At 37.4% G+C, this 26,324-nt stretch overlaps 2 protein-coding genes across 2 annotated transcripts; both read left to right on the top strand.

Moving 5' to 3' along the window:
- The first annotated feature begins 1,264 nt into the window (after window positions 1-1,264).
- LOC104097020 (dual specificity protein kinase YAK1 homolog) lies at window positions 1,265-18,911 on the top strand. The gene is made up of 18 exons (XM_009603519.4): window positions 1,265-1,933; window positions 5,259-5,458; window positions 6,025-6,178; window positions 6,272-6,381; window positions 6,468-6,537; window positions 6,634-6,716; window positions 6,800-6,878; window positions 6,956-6,996; window positions 7,562-7,684; window positions 8,743-8,893; window positions 12,075-12,189; window positions 12,300-12,382; window positions 15,100-15,174; window positions 15,654-15,728; window positions 15,857-16,653; window positions 17,026-17,187; window positions 17,830-18,113; window positions 18,294-18,911. Exons 1-18 carry the CDS (start codon window positions 1,772-1,774, stop codon window positions 18,368-18,370), a joined length of 2,841 nt encoding a protein of 946 aa, XP_009601814.1. The 5' UTR covers window positions 1,265-1,771; the 3' UTR covers window positions 18,371-18,911.
- Window positions 18,912-20,246: 1,335 nt separating this feature from the next.
- LOC104097021 (RNA polymerase sigma factor sigA) lies at window positions 20,247-26,321 on the top strand. Its single transcript, XM_009603520.4, has 10 exons — window positions 20,247-20,430; window positions 21,079-21,890; window positions 22,685-22,883; window positions 23,006-23,098; window positions 23,377-23,505; window positions 23,595-23,648; window positions 23,724-23,801; window positions 24,228-24,290; window positions 25,223-25,335; window positions 25,857-26,321. The coding sequence occupies exons 2-10, from the start codon at window positions 21,202-21,204 to the stop codon at window positions 25,963-25,965; spliced, it is 1,527 nt and encodes a 508-aa protein (XP_009601815.1). The 5' UTR covers window positions 20,247-20,430; window positions 21,079-21,201; the 3' UTR covers window positions 25,966-26,321.
- Window positions 26,322-26,324: the final 3 nt, after the last annotated feature.

Raw genomic sequence — 26,324 nt, 5'->3', positions numbered from 1 at the left:
TTACTAGTACTTTTTCCTCATTGTATATCATTTAAGGAGAAGAGCTTAAACCTTTGTATTTGGACGTATTGTTTGTACTTATACGTTGTCAAGCAAAAATAAAGAAACAATTGATGATCACACATTTTCCTCTTGTATATCATTTTTCAGAATTCAGAAATATATAATATGAAAACAAACATAGTTTTGATCAAGATATGAAAACAAACATAATTTAAAAATTGATAAACAATAAAAATTCTTTTGCTTGTCTTTGAACTGTTATCATTTACAATATCTCTCCCCTGGGACTTGCTATTTCCTTGAAACTTTTAAACAATATAAAGGCTAATCATTTTGGCACTGTTAGGATTTTGTTGTTATATTCATAATGTTGTCACTATTGAAACATTTATGTAAACACCACAGCCGTGTTAGATTTTTTTTTGAAATGTAATGGTTTGATATTTTGATCAGCTTTTGCATGCTCGTTTAATTAAGTAATGAATGTATAAAACTCAATATATTTAAATGTAAAAGCATTTTGCAATTACATAATCAATATAGAGAGAGGAATTTCTTAGTTAAACATAGTCTTACTTCTAAAAAAATGTAAAAGAATTTTAATTTAGACATTGATGTTGTGTTAGAGTTAGATACAATTGAGAAACTGCACAATCTGTAACTATGTTTTTGCAGCACTAGCTTGTGCTTGATCTTTCATACTAAAATTCTTTATTACTTACTTAAAAAAAAAAATTTTTATTAGGTCACTTAAAAAATACTTATAAGTGGCTTGCCAATCAAAAAATAAAAAATTTAAGCAATCTATTACAACAGATAAAACCACATGTAGTATAACAATTTTTAATATTTGAAGTACACAAATTAATAAATTCTTTCAAACAGTGTTATTTAATAATTTCTCTGTTCCATTGTCCATGAACCTTCTCGGAATACGAAATGTCAAATTAATTAATTTTAGTGTGAATTCGAATATAAATTTTTTAATTTTTTTTAAATAAAATTTATATATTTAGAAACTATATAAAAAGTACCATAAGTTATTAATAATTAATAATTTAAAATATTTATAAAAATTATAATAAATTTTTTTATTTAAGTCTCTAAATAATCATAGTTCACATAAAATGAACACAGGGGGAATAAACACTACTCCTATAATTGGAGAAACAAAAAGATAATAAAAATGTAAACGGCGGAGTAAAGATAGAAGAATAAATAAGTAACTAATATATAGTGCTAATAATAAAAGATTTACATTAACGTGTAGCTGTGACAGAGCCGGGTTTTTTCCCAAAAGAAAACAAAACAGAAAAATCCCAATCCGGAGCAAACTCCACCGAGCGACGGTGGCTTCCTCTCCATTTGACACTTCTTCTTCTACCTCAGATTCACTCGCCCATTTCTATTTAATCGTTATTTCTGTTTTTCGCCCCACTACTTTGATCAATTGTCACGCCGATACCCTCCCACAGTTTCTTTTGTTATCTATCATCATCACCGATAAAGACCAGTTCTTTTACGAAAAAGGGGAAGAGATATTTGAGTTAATCGCCGTAGGGGAATGACTTGAAAATCTTGTGTGGATGGATCTATGGATGATAAAGATCATGGTTTGACTGTTAAGGAAATTGGTTGGTGAATGAGGATGGGATTAGAATCTTCTGGTGAAACTAATCCTCGTGATTTCCGGAAGATTGTTGCCATGATTCCTTTGCTTTAGGGTTTCGTTTGTGTTGTAATTTTGTGATACAAATAATAGTTATTAATGGATGAGGGCAGTAGTAGTTCTAAGGAACAGGCGGCAGAGGAAACCTTATCATCATCATCGTCATCATGGCGGCCCAGCCAGGGAGTGTTTGGTCCTTATTTGCCTGTTCTTCAGCCAAATGCTAAGCCCCAAAGTTTGCGGGTAGTTGTTAGAAGACCTGTAAGTGTTTCTTTCCCCAATAATATTTAGAATTCTTTACTTTGTTTACTGTATTCCACTTTGCATTTGAGCTTTCTTGGTTGGGGGTGAGATAAAATTCTGTCCACTACTGCATTCTGAATTTTGAGTTTTAGCAATTGATGAGTCACTGGAACTCTGGACGTACATATATAGATAATGATTTTCTGTAGAACTGTCATAAGTAACTAGAGGTGAAAGTTTATCCTAAAGTTAGTCATATGGTAGTCGAAAGCCGTGTCGTTTATACTGTCTGTTTTCTTCAACCTCGGGTCAAATGACTAAGAAGGAATCCATTTGAGGTTTTGAGGTAGTTCAATCTAGATATAAGCACAAAATGGGTTGCTAGTAATAAGAAAGAATCTTGGTGTATTTGTCTTATGGGTCACATGTAACAGCTGATTGCTGAGGCTGTACCGCTGAGAGTTAAGAGTCCACTACATGGCTAGCCTGATCTGCAACATTATCTTGGGTGGACTGATGATAACTGTTTGTTATATCAGCTCTAAGGAGGGGTGAGTATGGTAAATGTGATTTGCGGATGATCAGCTATAAGGTTTATGACTATTTAAATGGAATGTTTGCTGTATTTACTCTTTAGACTGTAATTTGTAGCCATTCCAGCAACCGCGATGATGCTCTGACTCTTCTCCCGACAGCTTGCTTCTAATTATGATCAATGAGCTGAGAGGCGGCTCTACTCCCAGATAATATGCCCTTTAAGGGTGTCGTATTGCGACCTTCATCCCGTCCTGAAAAAGAAAGAAAAAGTATGCATTTTTTGTCTGAAAAAAATTCACATTGTTAAAAAGAATATATTCGGAACTAGCATGCATGAAAACTCCAGTGTTTCAATAATAGAATCAATTGCATGCTTATTGAGGGAGCCCTTTCTCTAGACAAAGGATGGCTTTGCAAACAGGTACACTCATGTTAGCTGTTACTGATATCTCTCTTGAAGAGCGATTTGTTTGGGTTTAGTTTCTTAGGTAAGAGGGATAACCTCGCAATGTTTGGTTTCCACCTCTTTCTTAGTGCCCTAGGTAGTGCTCTGATACTGTAGAACCATGCGAGGAAGGTTAAGGGAGCTAGTTTCACAATAATGTAAACATCTATCGAAAGGAAGCAGACTTACGCTCCTGAGGTCCACTTGCCATCTAGTACAAGGAAGCACTTCAGTGGCCTTCTGACGAGGATAAAGTGGAGCAAACAGTGATGAATCATAACGGGAACAAGGCATTGTGTCTGATGTTTTAGCTCTCACTCTTTCTTTTGTCTTTATTGGAAGTTAAATGAGGATGTTACGGATTGTTGGAGCAGTTCTACCGCACTTGTGCTTTAAAGAGAAGCTTCAACTTTTTATTCATTGTCTTGATCCTTACGATGTGATATGGCCATCAAGAATTCTTGACTGTTTCTACCAGAACATTGCAAAGGTACTTTCTACGAGATTTAAAGGTGTTAGAGATAAGGTCATACCTACTTCGATATGCTTTTCTGGTGGAAGTGAGATATTCTGAATTCTAGTGTTATGGAAAATGAAGTCGTGGATCCTGAATTGAAAATTGGCCAGGTGTATGACGGTGTGGATGGTAAGTTCCTACTCTATCTCCTTCGCCGGACAAGGTTAGAGGATTAATACATCATTGCCTCCCACGGGTCTTAGAAGGAGGGAGGGTCCATTATCTCGGATGCTTATTTGTTTGTGATGGAGTGAGACAAATCCAAGCTTTTGGTCCCTGGTGTGATTTAAGGTGGTGTGCTACAACCTCCGATTCAACATGAGGAAGTTTGAGGTGATCCGGTGGAGTGGAGTGTACACAATTTAAATGTGTTGATGATGAGGGAGAACTTAAGGTTGTCAAACTCCACATGAAACATTTGGGTGTTGGAAGGAAAATCTAAAGATGGTAGACTTTATTAGCGAATGATTTAGAAACTTGAAAGAAGAATGGAATGGTGGAAGAAGCATCATCACTCTCGAAGGAAGAACACCTCGATACAAGCAACAATGTCAAGTGTTCACTCTTATATCATGTTCTTATTCTCAATCCGTCATGCGAGAATAGAGAAATTGATCAAACTATTTGTTAGACGACACAAATAGATATAATAAGCCCCACATTATTTGTAGGAATAAGGTAACAACTCCTCTAGGGAAGTGGAGTTGGAGATTGGAACTCTTGAACATGACATTGTTAAAGAAATTGCTTCCGAGATTTGCGTGGCCTATTGTGAAGGAAGGTAATCTCGGTGAAGAAAATGATTAAGGTAGAGAAGTGTAGGGTTTAGTTTTTTGGTTAATGGGGCATCATTGTACACCTTAAACCTCAGAGGTTTTTTTTGGGGGTGGGGGATAGAAGTTAGAAAAAATAATAAAACTAGTAAGATGTCGTGCTTTTGGGGAGAGGATAGGGGATGACTGTATACTTAGGTATGAAAAACTCTTGGATCAACACTCCCTCCCTTCCACCGGTCAATGAAGTGGAAGGAGAACAATGAGGTCTTAGGTCCAAAATTTCAGCAGAGGAAAAAACACTAGGTGTTTTCTTCCTAATTGCCTTAGCTTTGGGAGCAGAGTTACTCGGTACATGTGTTGATGGGAGGTAGTAGGTCGGTGGAATAGCCAAGGTATACGCAAGTTGGCATGGACTCCACCGTCATAAAAGAAAAGTACTCCCTCCCTTCCATTTTGTGTCACTATTTCCTTATTATTCCATTCAAAAGTGAATGACTCCTTTCTATATTTGGGAACAATCTAACTTTAAATATCCCATTTTACCCTTAATGACATATTTTTATAGCCACAAAAATCTCATTGCATGTTTAAGACCACAAGTTCCAAAAGTTTTTCTTTCTTAAACTTCGTGGCAGTCAATCTACGCTATATAAATTGAAATGGAGGGAGTAGTTTCTTTTTTTGCAATAATAACATTGTGTAGAATATTTCATTTATTTCACTTTGGTGTATTCATTTCAGTTAAATGATATATAAGTTACATGGTCATATGATGGCTTTGTGTCGTCCAACTTATTCATTTATTTCACTTTGGTGTATCCGTTTCAGTTAAATGATATATAAGTTACATGGTCATTTGATGGCTGTCCTCCAAATTCCACCTTCGTTTTTTTTGCATCTGAATGTAAAATGCATTTAGTTTGTGAGATTATGGAAATTATTTGGCATCTTCGCGATTGTGCTTTATCATTATTTTTATTTCTATTTTTAATTGTTAATTTAGCCCTGAAATCTAAGTTTAATCATCAATAAAGCGTTTTCCATCACACCATGATCTCAAAATTGCAGTTGGTGGCAAGGTTGACTAAAGATATCGTTGAGACATACCGCATCTGCAATCCTCAGTTCAACTACTCTGAAGAATTGAATCCAAAGAGATTCCTGACTTCCCCATCGGCTGGAGTGTTGAATGATGGCTATGATAATGCAAACTCAGACCTCATTCTTTCGGTCAATCTTGAGTTGGTTAATTTGGACACAAAGAGAAGGTTGTTTATTCTTCCCTGTTACACAATTTTCTATCTTGTATTTGTGGGTCCTAATTGCTTGAAATGCAAAGCCTTTAGAGAAGAGGAGATTCTTTTTATACTTTTCCCCTGCTAAAGTTTCCGGTTTGGTTAAACCGGAATATTTTGCTGGCAGTTGTCTCATTATCGCGATTGATTATTTTTTGTTGTACACTATGTATTATCTGGTCTAGTGCACTTTATTTATGTGACGGTGCTTTGCCTTTGCAGACTTAACCTGAAAATGTAAAAGAAGAAACATGTCTGAATATTTATCCCAAGATTATTTTAGATGAACAAGAAAAATAAATATTTGATTATCTACTTAATGACATGAATTTGCACGCCTTTCTCTTGTTTATGAGTAAATTACGGTAGTATTACTGTGTGATTAGTCTGAAGTGCTTTTCTAGCCATGGAGCAATTTGATGATCACTAAAGTTCTACTCGTTCAAATGGACATACGTTATTTTAGTCATAGTTTCCTTGTAAATCCTCTCACTTGTCACAAATTGGTCTAATTTTTGTACTGCTTTCACTGTATACAGGTATCTTATCAAGGATATGCTTGGCCATGGAACTTTTGGTCAGGTTGCTAAGTGCTGGGTTGAAGAAACAAATAGATTTCTTGCTGTTAAGGTCATCAAGAATCAACCAGCTTATTATCAACAAGCACTTGTTGAAGTTTCTATCCTGACAACAGTAAAAATCCCTGAGCTGGTTTTGTACTTTCAGTGCTAAGTCAGCAAAGTTGATCTGGATATCATTAGCTCCCTTTTCTTTTTCTTTTTCCAGTTAAATAAGAAGTTTGATCCTGATGATAAGCACCATATTGTTCGGATCTATGATTACTTTGTATATCGACGTCACTTGTGCATTGCGTTTGAACTGCTTGACACAAATCTGTAAGTTGCTGGAGAAGCAGCATTTTAAATGTTTCGTGTGATTATCTGCATCAATTACAGCCACAACATTCTGAGATTTAATGCAGGTATGAGCTTATAAAGTTGAACCATTTTAGAGGATTGTCACTGAGCATTGTCCAGTTGTTCTCGAAACAGGTAATCAGTTGCTGCGCTGAAGGTAGAACTTCTGATGATGACCACATCTGTTTGTGTAATGAAGATTTTGATAAGTTTGCCTTCCAATGTGTATAGATATTGCGTGGATTAGCGCTTATGAAAGATGCTGCTATAATTCACTGTGATCTGAAGCCTGAGAACATTCTTTTATGCACAAGGCAAGCTTCTCTGATGCCATTGTCGGTGATGTTATTGTGCTTCACTGCCTTTTCATTTCATTTAGTTTCTTGCATCTTGTCAGTGTGAAGCCAGCTGAAGTAAAAATTATAGACTTTGGATCAGCATGCATGGAGGATCGTACTGTTTACTCTTATATCCAGGTGATTGTTGCTTCTTTCTGTTCAAATTTACTTGATTGCGCTGATATCTTTAAATTTACTAAATTCTTCTTATGCAGAGTCGATACTATCGGTCACCTGAAGTCCTTCTGGGATATCAGTATCCTTAAGTTTTTAGTTAGATCCTACTCTCTCTCTTCACCTTTTCTTATAAAAGTCCCTGCAGGAGGCTGAACTGGTGCAGCCACAGAATTTGACTGCATGTGTAATTGGGTGGAGAATTTTTGTAGTAAATTTCATAGGCTCTCAGATAATAGTGGAAAATTATTCGTTCAGCTTTATGTGGCAATATAATTGGAATGCTTTCCGTCCTTCTGTCTTAAATATGCTAAGTTTCTCATATTTTATCACCAGAATCACAAGCCATCAGGTTGGGCATTCTCTAATTAGATAGATCAAATAGGAGAAGCATGTCATGTCCTCCCTTAACCTCCGCAACTATAAACTCATTGAGTTTGGAGCTTTTGCTACAATGTTTAAAGTGAGCAGTTTTTGTCCCCAGTGAAGTCATCAAAAGATATATGCCAAAGAGCTTTTCTTTTTATGCAGTATTTTACCATGTTGGGACAATCATAAATGATGGGAGTTCACATTTTATTTTCTATGTACCTCATTATTTGAATTTGTTATAGTTTTCGTGTATTGTATACCTTAATCTTTCTCAGATATACCACTGCTATTGACATGTGGTCATTTGGGTGCATAGTTGCTGAATTATTTCTAGGGCTTCCACTGTTCCCAGGAGCTTCAGAATTTGATCTTCTGAGGAGAATGATTAAAATACTTGGGTAAACTTCTTTCCCGTGTCTTGGAGATCTCGTATTTCGTCTTACAAATTCTTTCCATTTTTTCTAATAAGGGAAAAAAAACTTTACTAGTTTTTGCTTCTTTTTTTTTTTGTCTTTCTTTTGTTAAAATTGTTTTTACAGTTACTTTCTAACAAGAAAATTACACAGTTATGGTATCAAAACTTGGATACCATATAGCTACTTTGAGTAGCTTAGCTGATTCTGCAAACTGTAGTAGTTTCCTTGTTTTGATGGTTCTATGTACGTAGTAAAAGGATGGTAAGGTTTCTCTCTGAGAAGACTGAACCAATCATCATGATAGTTGCATGTGATGGGTTGATACTGAGTGAGCTGGTCAAGGTCATGCTCATTATTAGCGCCTAGCGAACTTTGAGTAGAAAACATTACTGATTAAGGACTGGCTAGAGAGCCTGAATAAGAACAAAAGAAAGCTGACCCTGACAAGGCTATTTTCAAGTCCTAGTAACTCCAAAGCAAGCTAATGCAGCTATCATATTCAACAGAATCAGTCCTAAGGACTAAATTAACATAGGGTAAATTTTCGATGGAGTTCTTAGAAATGGCTTATTTCAGGAGACTGCTCCTGTCTCTAGTAGAGGTCATTTTTGGAGATTATATAAATTGGTGAAGATGCTCAAACACTGGAAACCCAAGTACATATGTGTGTGATCTTTTACATGTTGACCTTACACACTTGTGGGATCTCAAAGATGTTTGTTTACATGCTTATCTGAGTAAGGTGCCACGACGAATAGTTATCTTCTTGTAGCTTGCACACCAAAACCTTCATCTCTAACTGGTTAAGATTTTTGTCTTCACTCTTTCCTTGTCCAGCAGTGCAGCTGCTCTGTGAGCTGACGCCTTTAGGCTTTATCTTCTTATAACAGTTATATCTGCCATGCTAGTTGATTTTGTCATGCCTTGGTTATGAAGGAAACAATTTGGGTTGCTCTTCTGTTCATTATGTTGCAATATGTTCAGGTTTTCGTGTATCAACTCCTGTGGCTTAGTTGAATACTATTTTAATTTTTGTGCAGGGGGCAACCCCCTGATCACATACTAAAGGACGCAAAAAACACCAGCAAGTTCTTCAAGTTTGTTGGGAGCATTAGTCATGAAGAGTGTGGACCAGGTCCTTTGAGCAGATCTAGTGTTTATCAAGCTTTGACAGAAGAAGAATATGAAGCTGTAAGTCAATGAAATTCAAACCTAATGAATTATGACAACAGGGTCACTTCCTTAGTGCTGGAAAACATTACATTTCTTTTACTTAAAAATTGGGGTACTTTTCTCGGTCTCTGGTCTTGTAGAAATTCGTATTTGCTGGTAGCTTTTAGAGATTAAGTTCATTTTTGATATGTTATCTTTTGGAAATGAAATTGTAGCTAGGACTTGGAAAAGTTTTTCTTTTGGAACTGAAATATCTAAAATACCAAGATCGAGGAAGAACATTAATAGAAAAAACAAGCACGTAATTTTGTGCATTACATTGGTAATATGTGGGCACCTTCACGTGTTTACTAGCTGTTTTGCTGGAAAGATTGTTGATTTCCTTCTTGGTTATGTTCATGTGGTATCCTTTGTCTGGGAAGCATCTGTGAGAGTAGATGGAGATTAGTTTATTTTGCTGTCTTTTCTGCACTCAGTAAATGCATGGATTGTATTAATATCTTCTTTACTGCTTCTGACTCATTAGAGTTCTTTGATTAGAGAATCTTTTAGCAATAATATGCACAAATTCAGTCCCATGGTGTGCAAGTCTAGGAGGTGTCCATTTAAGTGTCACCTACTTACCAGCATCCTTATTTCCATTGCCACAATGATGTGCACGTGAAGGTTTCTAGCAGGTTACAGTCTCTGGTGGCAGCTTACAAAAACAGTCACAGTCGTTATCATTCTTGTCAGTTGAGTAAGAACGATGTCTGACATTCAACATAACTGGAAAACTAGCGAAATTACCAGGTGTTGGATGATAAGTGTTGAATTGTGTGACAACTTCATCAAAACACTTAAACTGTTAATTGAAACACATTTATTTGTCTATTTATTTTAGGTCTGCAACTATCAGTATTGAGCTAAAAACCTGACTGGTTTTGGTAAATTGTTACTTTGAGGTAAACTATTTTGAACGCTATATACTATACCTCTAAGTGATACCAATAGACTTCCAGGTTGAAGGGACGAATGTTCTTCAATAAACTTCCTTGTTTTGCTGTGGCCTATGAGATTTGTGTTTACAAGCAAATTGAAAAATAAGGAATGAGAATTTAAGAGGGCAATCTAGCACCAAAGGGTGTGTCGTAACTCGTAACGGTCAATGAAGTGGGTAAAACTATGGGAGTCAAATTCCAGCATAGACAAAAATTCTAGGTGATATTACCCATTTGCCTAAACCTTGGCTGGTAAAGTTAGTGAGTTACCCGGTGCCTGTTCTGGTGAACTAGTGGAAGGTAGCAGATACTTGATGAATAATCAAGGTGCACGCAAGCTGGCCCGGCACCATCATTGTAATATATGTTGAGGTGGATCCAGAATTTTGAGTTTATGGGTTCTGGATTCTTGAAAAGGCAGGTGATTGGGTTTTAGATAAATTTTTTATACATAGTGGATTTCTTATCACAAACACAGGGTTTGGCCAAAGTTACTGGGTTCCGCCAAACCCGTAACTAGAACTTTAGCTCCGCCTCTGAATATATATGTACACACGCACAGTTATCTAAGCGGTCAGCCTATATGTTCTCAGGTTTACTGACATCGTAGTAGGGTGCTTACGTTTTTAGCTTAAGTGATGTCAGTAATGTTTGAATAATGGAAGTGCTACCTACTAGTAGAAACTGGGATAGACATGCTGAGGGCGAATTATTTCATACCTGCAAATTCCTAAATGAGAAGTACATAGAGAGGGAACTCTTTCTTCATTTCACAGAACTCTTATCATTTGCATTTGTTGGGATAGTGCATTTAGTTTTGGTACTGAATTCTGCGCATAAAGAACAGGTGTTCAGGTCTCTATCTTGGGTGGAGAAAGATTTAACATGAGAGACAGATAGAGATTTCTCACTATTTCCAAACCTTCCCTTACCAAGACTTCTAGCTGGACCCTAGTACCTTTACAGCTAATATTGGAGTTGCTGACATGAAATGCATGAAAAATGGATCTTGATAATGTCTGCTTTTGAAATTATTCGTCAGACAATCTGGAACTTTTTGCACAAAAAGACCTGCAACTATCTGTAGGAAAGAGTGTGCTGAACCATGTGAACTGAGGTTATTTTTGAAGTGGTTTGATGCAACTATCGGACTTTTGTATCATTTTTGGCGCTGATGTAGCATTAGTCAGTGTTATGATCTTTAACCTGAGATTAAAGCATATGATGCTTCCTTTTCTTTCTTCTCTGTATAGGTGGAGGGGAAAACAGGTTAAGCAAAGTAACCTATAAAAAAGATAATAAAAAAGGATATGCAAAGAGAAATATATATGAAAGGTAGAATGTTTTACTATAGCTTCCTCGTATTGCATGTCTTTATTTTAAAACATCAGCTATTTTCTTTTTTTCTTTATTTTTTTTTTCTTTTTTGAATTTGAATATAGAGGAGAGCCTTTGAGATATTGGTTCCTTTCATACATCTAGCATTTTGGTCGGTTCTCTTAGACCTTTTTTTTGGTTGGTCTTCACCTGGACAATAACTCATGTTATGAAATATTTGACGCGTAGGAGCTCCAGAAAACTATGAAGACTTGAATTTGGAAAAGATACTAGTTGCTTGTCAGTTTGATAGTCATGAGGATGGCTGTTATTGAGTTTAAGCTCTTTTTCCTCTAATTTCGATAGTGTTCTGTTGCATGTGTAACAGCTCCAAGTCATTTCATTTGTGAGCATTCCAGAATCTGGCAGTGTAAACATCATTGAAGTAATTCAGGATCTGATATCCTACCTTTGCAACTGATATTTTGCCGACTTAATGGAACTTTTCTTCGGAGAATAGCATTACAGGAAATTAGGTTCTGGGGAAGAGCTTTTACTTCTATGATCTGCTTTGCAGAATCTTCAATTGCTACTTTGTCCTTCAGGGCGCATAACAGCATATTAATCCAAACAAGTTACTTATCTACTTATTTGTGTTGGATGCTATCTCTAAGCTCAATTATAGTATGAAATGTCCCAGGAAAGGTTCAACCAAACAGCTTCTCCTGAAATTTCTGATAGTTTTAATTGCTAACTATAGTGCACCTCGTAGCGATTGATTCTTTCCTTCTCTGAATGGCTATCTCAGTTCTCAATGCATCTTTACAAGTCATATTGTAAGATAGTCTTCAAATGCTAACATATTGTCAGCTGCTAATGACATGTTACTGCATCTAATTCAGAGAGAGTCAAAAAAGCCAGTAATCGGGAAGGAGTATTTCAATCATATGAACCTTGAAGCAATTGTCAGAAAATATCCTTACAGGAAGAATTTGGCAGAGGAGGATATTATTAAAGGTTGGAAGTTATACTTTTCAAGGCTTATACAGTATATAAATAGGAAATCGTGAATGTTATTTACATATTTCCGAAGAGTTTCTGATGCTTTGCAAAACTTATTGTTGCAGAGAGTCAAATACGATTAGCACTAATAGACTTCTTGAGGGGGCTTGTGGAGTTTGATCCAGCTAAGCGATGGTCACCTGTGCAGGTTGCTTATTATTTACATGTAGAAAAGATTTGATTTCCAGTTTCTGTTAAATGACATTTTTGGTGAAAGAAAAATATTTGTGAACAATGTGAAATCATTTGAAAATTGTTCTTGATGCAACAAGTTGGGCAAACCAATTCTTAATTGGTGGTACCATAAAAAAAAAAAGCAGCTGACCCTATTGAGTCGGAGAACTCTGATGCTTTCTCACATAAACTCTCAATAGTTCCACCCTTCCTCTAATCATATCATTGTAAATTCCTGGAATAATGAGCACCACATCTACAGTAAAGTTGTTCTAAAGCAGCTACTTGAATCCTTTTATTCGTAACACAGGTAGTTGCATGCTCTCTAACGGGTAACACACTCTTATTGCTTTTGGTGTAGGTTTTACCTTGAGGTTGTTACTGTGATGTCCTTGGTATAAAGTCATTCTGTCATCATGCTTTTGTAGAAATCTTGTGGGACCCCTGTTTAAAGAATATTTAATAAGAACTTTCTGTAAGGCCTTCTTTGATGAAAACGAGTCATTTTTAATCTGATAGGTTACAGATCATGGGGTGTTAGTTTGATTCTTCAGAGTCAATCTGGATTTTATGTACGTCACTGGGTAGTTAAACTTAAGGCAAATAATTATCTTAGTGCCAAAGGTGGACACAGTATTAGAAGATGAATTATAATGCTTTGTTAACTTTGTAGCAGGATGCAGGATATTCTTTCAGGGTGACATCAGCCTCTAGGTTATTTCATTTAATGTCTGCAGACCTCCCCTCCCTTTGAAAACAACAACAACAACAACCACCCAGTAGAATCCCACTAGTGGGGTCTGGGGAGGGTAGAATGTACGCAGACCTTACCCCTACCCCGGAGGGATAGAGAGGTTGTTTCCGGGAGACCCTCGGCTCAGAGACAATAGATTCGTAACCACAACAGAAACCACAAAAATAGTATCAGCATCGTAAAATACAACAAATAAATGGAAAGGCCAAAATGTGAAAGACGACAACAACAAAAAAAATAAAAATAAATAAATAAATAAATAATAATAATAAAAATAAATTATGAAACACAACAAAAATCGCTAGCAGTCCTAGACAAAACACTATCAGACTAGCCGGTGCAGCGAGGAGAAACACTCGACTACCCTCTAACCTACAACCCTAATGGTCGACCTCCACACCTTTCTATCAAAGGCCATGTCCTCGGAAATTTGAAGATGCGCCATGTCCTGCCTGATCACCTCACCCCAGTACTTCTTAGGCCGCCCTCTACCTCTTCTCGTAACTGCTAGAACCAATGCTCACACCTCCTGACCGGAGCATCTGGGCTCCTCCTCTGCACGTGCCCGAACCACCTAAGCCTCGCTTCACGCATCTTGTCATCCACGGGAGCCACGCCCACCCTCTCCCGAATGATCTCATTCCTAATCTTATCCATCCGAGTGTGCCCGCACATCCATCTCAATATCCTCATTTCTGCTACTTTCATCTTCTGGATATGTGAAATCTTGACTGGCCAACACTCAGCCCCATACAACATGGCCGGTCTAACCACCGCTATGTAGAACTTACCTTTAAGTTTCGGTGGTACATTCTTGTCGCATAGGACTCCAGACGCTAACCTCCATTTCATCCACCCCACCACGATACAGTGCGTGATATCCCCGTCGATCTCCTCATCTCCCTGGATAATAGACCCTAGGTACTTGAAACTCTCTTAGGGATGACTTGTGAGTCAAGCCTCACTTCCACATCCGCTTCCCCCGAAACGTCGCTAAACTTACACTCCAAATATTCCATCTTGGTCCTACTCAACTTGAAACCTTTACGCTCCAGGGTCTGCCTCCATTCCTCCAGTCTCACGTTAACGCCGCCTCTCGTCTCATCAATCAGAACTATATCATCAGCGAACAACATACACCAAGGCACCTCCCCTTGAATATGGTGTGTCAGTGCGTCCATCGCCAGGACAGATAAGAACGGGTTGAGCGCAGATCCTTGGTGTAACCCCATAACTACCGGAAAAGGCTTTGAGTCACCTCCCACTGTCCTAACCCGAGTCTTAGCTCCATCATACATATCTTTTATCGCCCTAATATAAGCTACCGGAACACCTTTCACCTCCAGGCATCTCCAAAGAACGTCCCTAGGGACCTTGTCATACGCCTTCTCTAGGTCAATAAACACCATGTGCAAATCCCTCTTCCTATCTCTGTACTGTTCCACCAACCTCCTAATAAGATGGATAGCTTCCGTAGTAGAACGACCCGGCATGAACCCGAACTGGTTCTCTGATATAAACACCGCCCTCCTTACCCTCTCTTCCACCACCCTCCCCTCCCTTTGAAAATGGAGTTTATTTTCTCTTTCAATATCTCTATCCTGTTTTATTTCTCAGATTAAACAGAATAAGCTATAATGGCCACTGATATAAATCTTCTGCTATATGATAAACTTCTTCATTTGAACTCTATTTAAGGGGAATGGAAGTAACTGACTTTCACAATTTTGAGAAGTTTCATGCATCTTACTCCTACAAAAGCAATAATAAAGTATGCAACTGTGATTCAAATGTCGTCAGATAGCACCATTAGTAACGGAAAGGAAATTACTTTCGTTAAAGTTGATCTCTGATAAGAGAGAATGAACAATCACCCACAGCATTTTATGTCATTTTTCATATTACATATTTTAAGAGATTCAAATTTTGTGCTGTAGGCATCAAAGCATCCTTTTGTGACTGGGGAGCCTTTCACATGTCCTTATAGACCTGCACCAGAGACACCTCGACTGGTGAGTGGATCATTTTTGGGCTACCAGGAAATTTTTTTCTATCTATATGATCTTGAGTGTGTTATCTATCTTATATGCTTGTCAGTCCATACTTAACCTTATAAGAAAAATATGCTTGTGTGTCCAGTTTTTAGGAGTAACTATGTATTTCAACATGAGTTCTAAATTTTCCGTTGTCTGGCTTACTTCATTGTTATGCCTGTGCTCATCGTTCTTTTACATAGAATCTGAATTGCTCTTCAGCTGAGTTTTTTCTCTCTCTAAGCTTTAGTATGAATTGAAGCTGACAATTTCATGATGGTTTCTCTATATACTGATCATTCTCTTCACTTTGCTTCAAATGTACTATACACCTTTGGTAAGAATTATTTATTTAAAATGGACTTTCAGAAGATGAGGGTATATGGAATCGCACGTGATCTTTTTTGTTTGATAAGGTTATCACATCTGATCTTCTGACTGATTGTCTTTTCTTGTAGCCTGTTTCTCAGAATGTTAAGGTGGATCATCACCCAGCTGGAGGCCATTGGTTTGCTGCTGGTCTATCCCCTAATGTGAGTAAATTGCTGTATACATACACAATTAAATATGCCTACTTGTCATCTTCTTTTACCTTATCAACATTCAAAGGCAAATATTGGTTTCAGTAACGTTATGTAAAGGATTTTGTATTGTCATGCAGATTCCAGGCAGGAATCGAGTGCCTGTGCAGAGCAGCCCTCATTATCAGGTTATGCAATATGCACATGTAGGTAGCTATGGTAGTCTAGGAAGTCATGGTAGCTACCACGATGGTGCTGGTCTTAGTAGCAGTTATGGAAGTTATGGTGATAGCAGTAATCTTCATGCATTTTATTCGCCTGCGGGTCCATCAGGCATGCATCTCTATGCACAGAATGGTGTATCAATTCTCGGGAGCAGTCCAGACACCAGGAGATTTAAGCAGCTCCCTCCTGGGAATGGGCTTGGTGTCAGCCCAGGAAATTTTATTCCTATGTCTCTTGGAACTAGCCCATCACAGTTTACTCCTCCCAACATGTATAGTCAGATCTCTGCTGGTTCTCCTGGAAATTATGGTCCTTCGTCACCATCAAGGGGTAGTTGTCATGGATCACCTTTAGGGAAGATGGCAGCAGGTAGCCAGTATAATAGAAGAAAAGGATGGGGATATCCTGGTAGCTACCAGTCTCAAGAAATATCATCATCCTCTCACTGGCAAGGGCAGGTTGCAGATGGCAACAACTCTAGCCAAGCCAATTCTCCTGTCTTTGGTGGCTCTCTATTGCATCTACACGGTAACTCAAATCCCAGACAGCAAGGATCAAGCAGTGTGACTGTTGGTTACTCTAATGCGCATAATATTACAAGTTCATCAATGCAAGGTGGGCATACACAATTCCAGAAAACTCAGGGTGTACATGATAAAACTGAGGGTAGTAACTCATTGCCTGATCCCGCCGATTGGGATCCCAATTACAGGTAAATTAAGGGGATGCATCATTTAACAAATCCAAACAATGTTTAGAGACTGGCTTCTTTTCAGAAAATGATATAGAGAGTTCACTGGCAGAAGGTGGTAGCTGTATCCTTGCTATATCTCTTTCTATGTTTTTGACACCTCAGGCTCTAACACATCAATTTATTCTATTCACTACTGATATTTCCCTTTTTATCCTTTTCAATAGGTGTAGTACAATAAAAATGATTGTCTTCTGTACTGGCTTTAAGTTGAAACCTCTTTCATGAAGTTCTCTATGAATTTTGCTCTTCCATATTGTAAAATTATTGGGTTAATCCCTAGCGTATATGATGTGTGATAACATGTTTGGTTTTGCCTCGTCTTTGAATCAGTGAAGAACTGCTTCTGCAAGAAGATAGCTCAGAAATGAGCAACTTAACAAGTGAATTCGCCAAGGGGATGCATCTTGGTCAAGCTGCAGTCTCCCAAGAACCATTGTCTGGAGTGAGAAGACCAAGCCAGATCTCAAATCTGAATCCCAGTATGTCTCAGAGGTAAGTTTTAATTTTATATTTTTCTGAAGGAATAACCTTACATGTCCTCAAATCCCTTTTCTTTGTTGGTATACATTTCTTTCCTTCGAGTCTTATGTTATATGATAAAACATATCAGGTCTATCTCTCATCATGCCTGCTTTGGGTAAAATTGAAGTTGTATCAAGGCAGTTAAGACTTCTGTTTGTTTCCCATAAGATACTGGGGGCTCTGATTGCCAGGAACTCACATCTAATATCTAATTTTGATGAATTGTTGAAAACAATTTGATAGCTGAAATTTATGCTTCAAGATGCTTTTTTAGGACACTCATGGGTTTTCTGCTTCCTTCCTTCTTCCTAAATTGTCTTAGTTGACTTTGCATGGTTTGTCTGGTAAATATTTGAAAAATTAGTATTGTTTAGTATATTTTTTTAACATGTAGGGTCACTTAATGAGTTTTGGTTTTAAAGAGAAATTGTACTGAAAAAAGTAATAGTGGGTCTGACATTAATCTTATAGAATATTTCTTTATTTGGGATATGGACATTATTTAGGATGCACACTTCTTTCTTTGTTTTATTGTCCTTTCCTTTTTTATCCATTCCTGCTTGTGCAAGTGCTCTTGTTTTCTTTCTCTTCACTATTGCTTGCATGATTTAGACCAACGGGGCAAACTCAAGCATTTTTACCTGGAGAGGTAGGAAGCCCTCCTTCAGGTCATGAGCCACATGCTGGATACATGCACACAATGGCAAATCCATCATATTTAATGCCTCATTTTGCACAAAGTTCTCCAAGCCGCTTGGGACAGCAGCCTCTTTACCGATTTAACCAGGGGAGACCAGCTGTTCATTACAATGAAAGTCATGCCAAGGCGCAGTCATCTCATTCTACCTATAATACAGATGCTCCAAATTCTGCTCCAAGGAATGGTGCATCATGGGGTAAAGATTCACTAGTTTCTCTCTCTCTCTCTCTCTCTCTCTCTCTCTCTCTCTCTCTCTCTCTCTCTCTCTCTCTCTGGGTTTGGGTCTTTTCTCCTTTTGTATTTGTTCAAATAGACTCTTAACAGTTGATTGGATAGGTTTTGACATGTTTCCAACCACCACCTTGTGCTGTTGTAGGGCGTAGAGGAAGCAATCCTATTCCAAACATTCCACCAACTTCCAGGACAAGAAAAGACTACAAGAGAGTTGTTTAACTTTTTGTAGTCTTCATCGACGATTAGTTCGATAAGCAGTTCAGACAAGTGAAACAAAGCGGGTAAGCCTGCTTTAGTGGCGTGCGTTACAAATCCTCATCGACGTTCTTTTGTAGTGCTTGCATAAATGTTAATTTAACACCGCCATGATCTGGTCATGCCTGTTTGTCATCACCATGCTCGATCTGGGAGCTCGAATTCTGCTGTTCTCTCCAGTTCCGAAGGGCCAAAAGATGTGGACGTCAATTCCCTGGATCTAATTTATTGCAAGAAAACTCTAACCAAGTTGTCTGTTAGTACTGTTGCTCCAGGGGATTAAGGGGGATTTATTAATTATTTATTTGAGCAAAGCTTGGTTGTGTTGAGTAGGGTGTTGAATCATAGTTTAAGGTTTATTTTTTAGCAATCTCTTTGTAAGCTAAGACAGGAAATTTGATTCCTTGTAAGTTGGATATTTATTTCAATATCCTCTTAACACATCAATGTGACTACTCATAAATTAAATGGAATGACGTGAAGAAGCGTGGAATTTGTGTTCTTAGTTTGTTTACCATTGATATTCACAGAAATATAAGTCAATCTTCACTGCAGAAGCTAATTATGACGGTTGTAGTAAGGCTAGTAGCTGTTTAGTTTTTTTGGTATTCTTTTTCAATGATCTATTCCTTTTGATTTACATAAAAATAAGAATAAGATTACTATTTGAGATTCAATTATTTGGATTTCTATTTCAATAATCCCCCGTATCTCAATAGAAGCTTGTTGCTGGTTAGCATTATAGTCGGAGCAAGATCATACGTTTTGAAAAATACATTGTGGCTTATCCTGATAAGTGGAAAAATTACTACTTGTGTGAGGTCTTCTTTTTTTTTTTGTAAAAATAGCACGGACTAGCCAGTTTTCGGACCGGTAATTGAAAAATAGCCAGCGTTTGCAAAGTCATTAAAAAATAGCCACTATTTTGCTGCAACACGGAAAGTTCCAGCCTAATATACTGGAGATTGGTACACCTGTGTATGAACTTGCGGCATATTATGCTGGAACTCCAGCACAAGTTCAAGCCTAATATACCGGAGATTGGAGCACCTGTGTATTTACTTTCAGCATATTATGCTGGAATCTAGTATATTATGATGGAGTTTTATATATATATATTGGAACTCCATCATAATATAATGGAGTTCCAGCATAATGTACTGGAACTCCAGTATATTATGCTGGAAGTTCACATGTAAAAAATTCGAACTCCAGTATATTATGCTGGAATATTTTTCGGATTTTGAACAGTGCTTTTGTTCAGATTTATCTTTACATGAAAAGTGGCTAAATTTCTATTACTTTTGAAACTGTGGCTATTTTTTAATTATCACTTGTAAATCTGACTATTTTTGAATTTCACCTCCTTTTTTTGTCTCACAATTTTGTGGTCCCAGAATTTTGTGAACCCAAATGTGTAAGATATGAGTCCACAAATATATGAGATAAAAAGATAACTCATACAACTAATGTTAATTGCGTGAAATTTTTTTACTTTGTACCTCACACAACTAATGTCAGTTGTGTGAGACACCATAAAATCATTCGAAGGGAGGAATGAGCATTAGCAGGACCTAGAACTATTGATGGAAAGAGTTTGGGAGAGGGGAAAGCTCGAATAGGAAAAAGGACAAAGTAAAGAAAAGAGAAAAGCCAGTGGAAACGTGTACCGCTGACAAAACAAATAAGAAGTCCTACGCCACACGATGTGGGACCCGCATATCTATTCCAGCCAATGGCCAATGGCTATTGATCTCTACTGACCCCACCCCCATATCCAGAATTAAATTCACTCTTCTCCTCTCGCGTTATTTTCATTTCCTCCATCAATTTAATTATTATTGAAAAATAGCAACCAAAAAGAAACAATACGTAAAAATACAAAGAGAAACAACGAATATCAATTCTGTTGCAACAAACTCAACTTCTCCCAACGCCATTGCAACAGCATTACTGTCACTTTCTTCTCTTCATTCTCTCTTATCTGTATTTTTTTCTTTTAGCGGTTCAACTGCCAAATCCAGGTATGTAGCTGCACTGATCACTTTAACATCTTCCATTTGATTTCAATTTTAACAGAGATTGCTCTAATTTTCTTATCGTACATAATTTTACAATCTGTTCACCTCGTAATGTTCGCTTTGTATACAAATCTGTTAATTCCCTCGCAATGGTCGCCTTTTGTGGAGATGCAAGCTGTTATTTACATTGCGTACTGTACTTGTTATGGTTGTAGTTTGCGTTGTCCTGGCTTTATAGTAGCTAATTTTAAGCTTTATTGGAACTTTCAAAGAGCTCTGTAGGAAGATTGTGTATATGAGATTGCAACTCCGCTTACTTTGTTTCATACCTGGCCTGCTAAACTACTTGATAATTGAAATTTCTTAGTACAACTTTACTGAGGCTTCTAATTCCCTTACCTAAGTATGGAACAAGTAGCTAGCTCACTGAATCTAACATATATATACCATTGCTTTCTGCTATAATTTGTTTTCCTGTATTTACCGCGTATCCGAAAGAAAACAAGACCAGAAAATGAACTTTTTGAATGTTCAGAAAACGTTTAGTTGTTGTTTGTCTAAATTTCTGCTTGTTTTCCTTATTTTTGATACTAAGTCTCTCTATGGTTGTTATTTTTGAATATTTGAAATTTTCCTTGTGACTACCTGCAGGAAGCTGCTAAGTGATTAAGGAGATTAATATCAACATAGCAACTTGGTCATATGTTGTTGTGATTCATCTACCTTGTTAGACGACGTGTGATGGTCTTGGATTTTTAGAAAGGCATAGCCCTCATGATGGCCACAGCAGCAGTTATTGGACTTAGTGCAGGAAAAAGACTCCTAAGCTCTTCCTTTTATTATTCCGATCTTAATGAAAAGCTAAATTGTACCAGTGGTCATAGTTTGCCCTGCCATCAAGTTCCTTCTGTTAAGAATGTGATCACTGCGAAGAAGTCATCCGATTACAGCCCCAGTTGCGTATCCAGTCGAAAACCACAATCCGCCAAGGCTCTTAAAGAGCACGTGGACATTACAGACGACCCTTCTGATGTGCCGTCCTGGTTTGAAATGTATGAACAATTGCAAAATGAAAGCGATGATGAGGACGATTCGGTGGAGGTTCTCCTCTTGCTGCAGAAGTCTATGCTTGAAAAGCAATGGAATCTTTCTCTTGAGCAGACATTGATAGCTTCTCCGCAACATGAAAAGAAAAGTAAGAAGACGCATATTACTTGCTCAGGGACATCTGCTAGGCGGAGGAGAATGGATTCTCGACAAAGAGTTCTTGACCGAAATAGTTCAGCTACACCAACCATTGCAGCCAAGCCACTGAGATCAATTATTGGTCCAGAGCTACTTCAAAATCGTTTAAAAGGTTACGTTAAGGGTGTAGTAAGCGAAGAACTGCTCACACATGCTGAAGTGCTTCAACTATCCAAAAAAATTCAAGTTGGCCTTTATTTGGAAGAGCAGAAATCCAGGTAACTAACTTCATGCCTCTTCTCTTAAGTGTAAACCTGAGATACAAGCTGAGCATATCACGACTGTAACAGAACCTAGTGTACAAGAACAAAAATGAAGTAAAAGAAACCTGTCTGGATCCATCCCACTTTATTTAGCTTTTTATCCAGGCAAAACACACACTCATGAAACTAATAGTAGTTGTTATCAAAAACAGAAACAGTCTATTTCACAGATTGTCTGACTGCTCTCTTTACTTCTCTAAAATTATTTATTTCAAAAACAGAAAGATCTTCATAAAATTTGATGTCAGACTGTTAGCACCATTTGTTGGACTGCGTGGTATACTTCTCTACACTTATTTATTTCGAAAACAGAATGGTCTTCATAAAATTTGATTTCAGACCGTTACGACAATTTAGTAAAGCATGTGAGGAAGGTTGTTGTGCCCTTAAAAATGCTATGCTACTGTGGGATTGAATTTTTGGGGTGATTACGGTTCAGGTCCTGTCTTATCATAAAAGAGGAAAGAACAACCGAGCTGGAATGCTGAAGGACGGTGTACTTTGCCTGTATAACTTATTTCGTTTATACACTTCAAAAGTTTCTGTATCAAGAATTCTAGTTATTTCCTTATTGTTAACATGTTTCAGTTCAGGAGGAGTAGTTAAGCTTTTGAGATAGATTGGGGGTTGGAATTAGTGTTTTACCATAATTATAGCTCCACTATTCTTTCATTAAATAGGAATAATCTTAACTATTGAAGGTTTTAAAGATGTCTCACACAGTCTTTTAAAATCATGGAAAACTTCAGGCTGAAGGAAAGATTGGGATGCGAGCCTTCGGATGATCAACTTGCTGTTTCCTTGAAAATGTCACGTACTGATCTACAATCTACATTGATCGAGTGTTCCTTGGCAAGAGAAAGGCTTGCAATGAGCAATGTTCGTCTTGTCATGTCAATTGCTCAAAGATATGATAACGTGGGTGCTGAAATGGCTGACCTCGTTCAGGTGACTCAAATGTTGTGCAATCAAAAGTTAGATATGCAAATTTCTTGCACTTATACATTGATCAATATAGTTTGAAATCAAAATTTGCACCTCTGAAAGAAAAGTCTTTAATTTTCATACAGGGAGGCCTTATTGGGCTGCTTCGTGGGATAGAGAAATTTGATCCCTCTAAAGGATACAAAATCTCAACTTATGTTTATTGGTGGATTCGCCAGGTATGGTCATTGTTTGTCCAGAATCTCAACCAACAAAGTACATAAAAGATTTCAACCAACAAATTATTTCCCGTGCTTCCCTTATTTCTAGTTTCTCCAAAACAATTAAGTTCATGCTTATTGAGGGGCTTCTGTCTCTGGAGTCTGGATATACTCTCTGATTTCTTTTGTTTTGGCAAGAATTGTCAAGCCACATTCCACTCGTAGAGGTCTTTTATCTGGTCACAAGTTTGTAATAGTGTCAGGACCTTTCCTAACTTTTTTTGCCCCTTGTTCAGGGTGTCTCGAGAGCGCTGGTTGAGAATTCACGAACCTTAAGATTGCCAACATATCTGCATGAAAGACTCAGTCTAATCCGTAATGCAAAGACGAGGCTTGAAGAAAAGGGAATAATTCCATCTGTAAATGTAAGTTCTGTCAAATTTTGATATATTAGAGAAATTTTTCATGTCACTTACGCAGTTCTCTTCTTACTGGCTCATGTTCCACTCTCCAGGATATAGCTGCATCCCTAAATATGTCCCAGAAGAAAGTCAGGAATGCAACTGAGGTACAATAATTTTGTGGCTTAAACTTGTCCTGCTCATTTTTTCAGAAAATTTTGCTTAAACATTTCTTCTTACAGGCAAGCAGCAAGATGTATTCACTTGACAGGGAAGCATTTCCCTCTTTAAATGGTCTCCCTGGAGAAACCCTTCATAGTGTAAGTCCACACTCCAAATGTTCATATATTGTATTTAACATTGTGGTTGACAACTTTTATGGATTTTATCAAATAATTCAAGCACCGCCATGCATCTCAAAAAGTGCATGTTGACGATTCGTTTGATATTTGAGTTGATAATTACAGTAGCTATCAAAAATTTAGATTTAATTCTCAAAAATTTGTGACAGAGAATGGAAATAAAAGTTACTCATTTTTGGGGGAGAGTTTGGGCATTAGAATTACTCACATAAGGTGAACTGTAACTGTATCATACTATCCTGCTACTGGGGATTTGAACCAAAAACAAAAAGAACCAAGAGCCTGAGGTCATTGAGGCCACGTGGATTCTTTTTATCAGTCAATACTTCATTACTGAGCATTGTTTCATGATCTAGTGTCTTTCTTATCTTTTCTTTTGTGCAGTACATCGCTGATAACCATCTGGAGAACAACCCATGGCATGGTGTCGATATATGGGCACTCAAGGTAATTTAGTGAAGTAGAGCTGTCACAAGTAAAATGGTTAACATATAAGGTTCTTAATATCTAACCTGGGGGCATAAAATAAAGAATTCTCTATGAGCAAACTACTGGAATATTTATGTTCTGATTTATCCCCCTACACCAAACCAATGAGAAAAAAAGTAGTGGTTGCACCCTAATTGATGTATCTCCAGAGATGGTCTTACTTCCTAATGGAATTCAATTCTAGCATTTTTGCCAAGCATTATTTCCATTAGATATATCTTCCTTAACTGTAATGCAGTTCTGAGTACATCAGCTCATAATGATGGGTAAATTCCAAATCTCTCATGGAAAAATAAGCTCTTACATTCTTCGTACTTTTATGGATAGCAGTTAATTGTGGCCTTCCCATGCCGATCCCGTTATCGAGGCTTGAGTTCCATATATATTGCTTGATATAAGCTTGTGATTAGAGGTGGATCCCGGATTTGAAGTTTATGAGTTTCCACAACGACCTCAAGTTAATACTACAATATTAACTGGGTTCACAAACAAATAATTATAGAAATTTAGTGGATTTTTTAATATAAATACAGGGTCGGGGAAAAAGTTACTAGGTTCACGTGAACCTTAACCAAATGCATTAGACCCCCTGCTTGTGATGTCTCGGGAGTCTCTTCTAGATTTCTAGATGTCTAAATGTCATGCTGCTTTTGGTTTGCTCATCTTCTTGTTCCATTTCCTATTGGAGGAAGGGTAATCTGTCAGTTAGAAAACCAGTATGTAAGGAGAAACTGACTAGTAACTAAAATGTTTACACTTTCATCAGGTTTGCTTCAGAGGAAAAAGTACCATTATATGCTTCTACCAACTCTTTTAGCAATGTATAGATGATTCAAAAGTTTATATCACTGGTGAAGAAATATCATCGCTAACGTTTATAAGTTTTACAGGATGAAGTAAACAACCTCATTTCGTCAACTCTTAGGGATAGAGAGAGGGAGATTATCCGACTGTACTATGGTCTGGACAATGAATGTCTCACCTGGGAGGATATTAGTAAAAGGTAAGACTCAAATATTCGTGGTTGTTAACTTTTAATTAGATATTACTTGTCCCATCAATACACTTCCATTGTGGAGATTATGTTGATGGTTAATGAACGTTCATGTTTAACTATGGTTCTTTTGGGATATTTTAGAAGTCTAGAGCTCTTATCTCAGTTCAACTAGGGTTTTTTTGGGATAATTTAGAACTCTAAAGATCTTATCTCTTAGAAGCCAAAATGAAACGGCATTACATATGAAGCACATAAGGTATTCAGGTTGCCACAATCGCCATGTGAATAATGAGAAACAATTAAGTACATAGTGGAATGTAAAGAAACCGCACAGACTGATCAAGCTTCAGAATGCGGACATATTAAGACATGGATGTTTGCACAAGCATCTACCCGTACTTGTACTGAAATTCGCCATGCTAATGTTGCTTATTGTATGGAAATTCATGTTTTGTTTATTGACACACATTTCCTGAGTGCATACGAACCAATGAGTTATTCTAAATGCACTTTTCTTTTTTTAACAGGATAGGTTTGTCCAGAGAAAGGGTCAGACAGGTGGGATTAGTTGCACTTGAGAAACTAAAACATGCTGCAAGGAAAAGGCAACTAGACGCAATGTTGATCAAACAGTGATTTGGAGCATTTGCTGCGACTATAATACAAATTGACTGTACATAAAATGTGAGAAACTTCCATCTCCAACTTATTTTTTTGATGAGGAGAACGTACAGATAAGGACCCGACGACATTCCTGACCACCCGCCAACACCCCTCTCCCCAACACCAAGCCCCAAATTTGTATGTGAAGAGACAGAAAGATGTAGCAAAATTTTGTGTCCGTATATTTTAGAATGCCAGACGTGCAAAGAGCAAAGAGTTTGTTTGCTGAGATAGGAGATAATTACAAGCAAATGATGTGGATACATTCTGCATGAATATGTGTTTCCACTTTGATTTGATGCTGATAGCTTATTGTTGATAAGAGAACATAT

Source organism: Nicotiana tomentosiformis, chromosome 3 (genome assembly GCF_000390325.3).
Source record: "Nicotiana tomentosiformis chromosome 3, ASM39032v3, whole genome shotgun sequence".
Classification (NCBI taxonomy): Eukaryota; Viridiplantae; Streptophyta; class Magnoliopsida; order Solanales; family Solanaceae; genus Nicotiana; species Nicotiana tomentosiformis.
This window is presented reverse-complemented; position numbering and strand designations above follow the sequence as displayed.

Bases quoted from the DNA above. Each gene is read 5' to 3' on its own strand.
- LOC104097020 (XM_009603519.4), top strand. From the start codon at position 1,772: ATGGATGAGGGCAGTAGTAGTTCTAAGGAACAGGCGGCAGAGGAAACC. The intron at 16,654-17,025 runs GTAAATTAAGGG...TCTTTGAATCAG, and splicing joins GATTGGGATCCCAATTACAG to TGAAGAACTGCTTCTGCAAG. The intron at 17,188-17,829 runs GTAAGTTTTAAT...TGCATGATTTAG, and splicing joins AATCCCAGTATGTCTCAGAG to ACCAACGGGGCAAACTCAAG.
- LOC104097021 (XM_009603520.4), top strand. From the start codon at position 21,202: ATGATGGCCACAGCAGCAGTTATTGGACTTAGTGCAGGAAAAAGACTC. The intron at 21,891-22,684 runs GTAACTAACTTC...GGAAAACTTCAG, and splicing joins TTGGAAGAGCAGAAATCCAG to GCTGAAGGAAAGATTGGGAT. The intron at 23,802-24,227 runs GTAAGTCCACAC...TCTTTTGTGCAG, and splicing joins CTGGAGAAACCCTTCATAGT to TACATCGCTGATAACCATCT.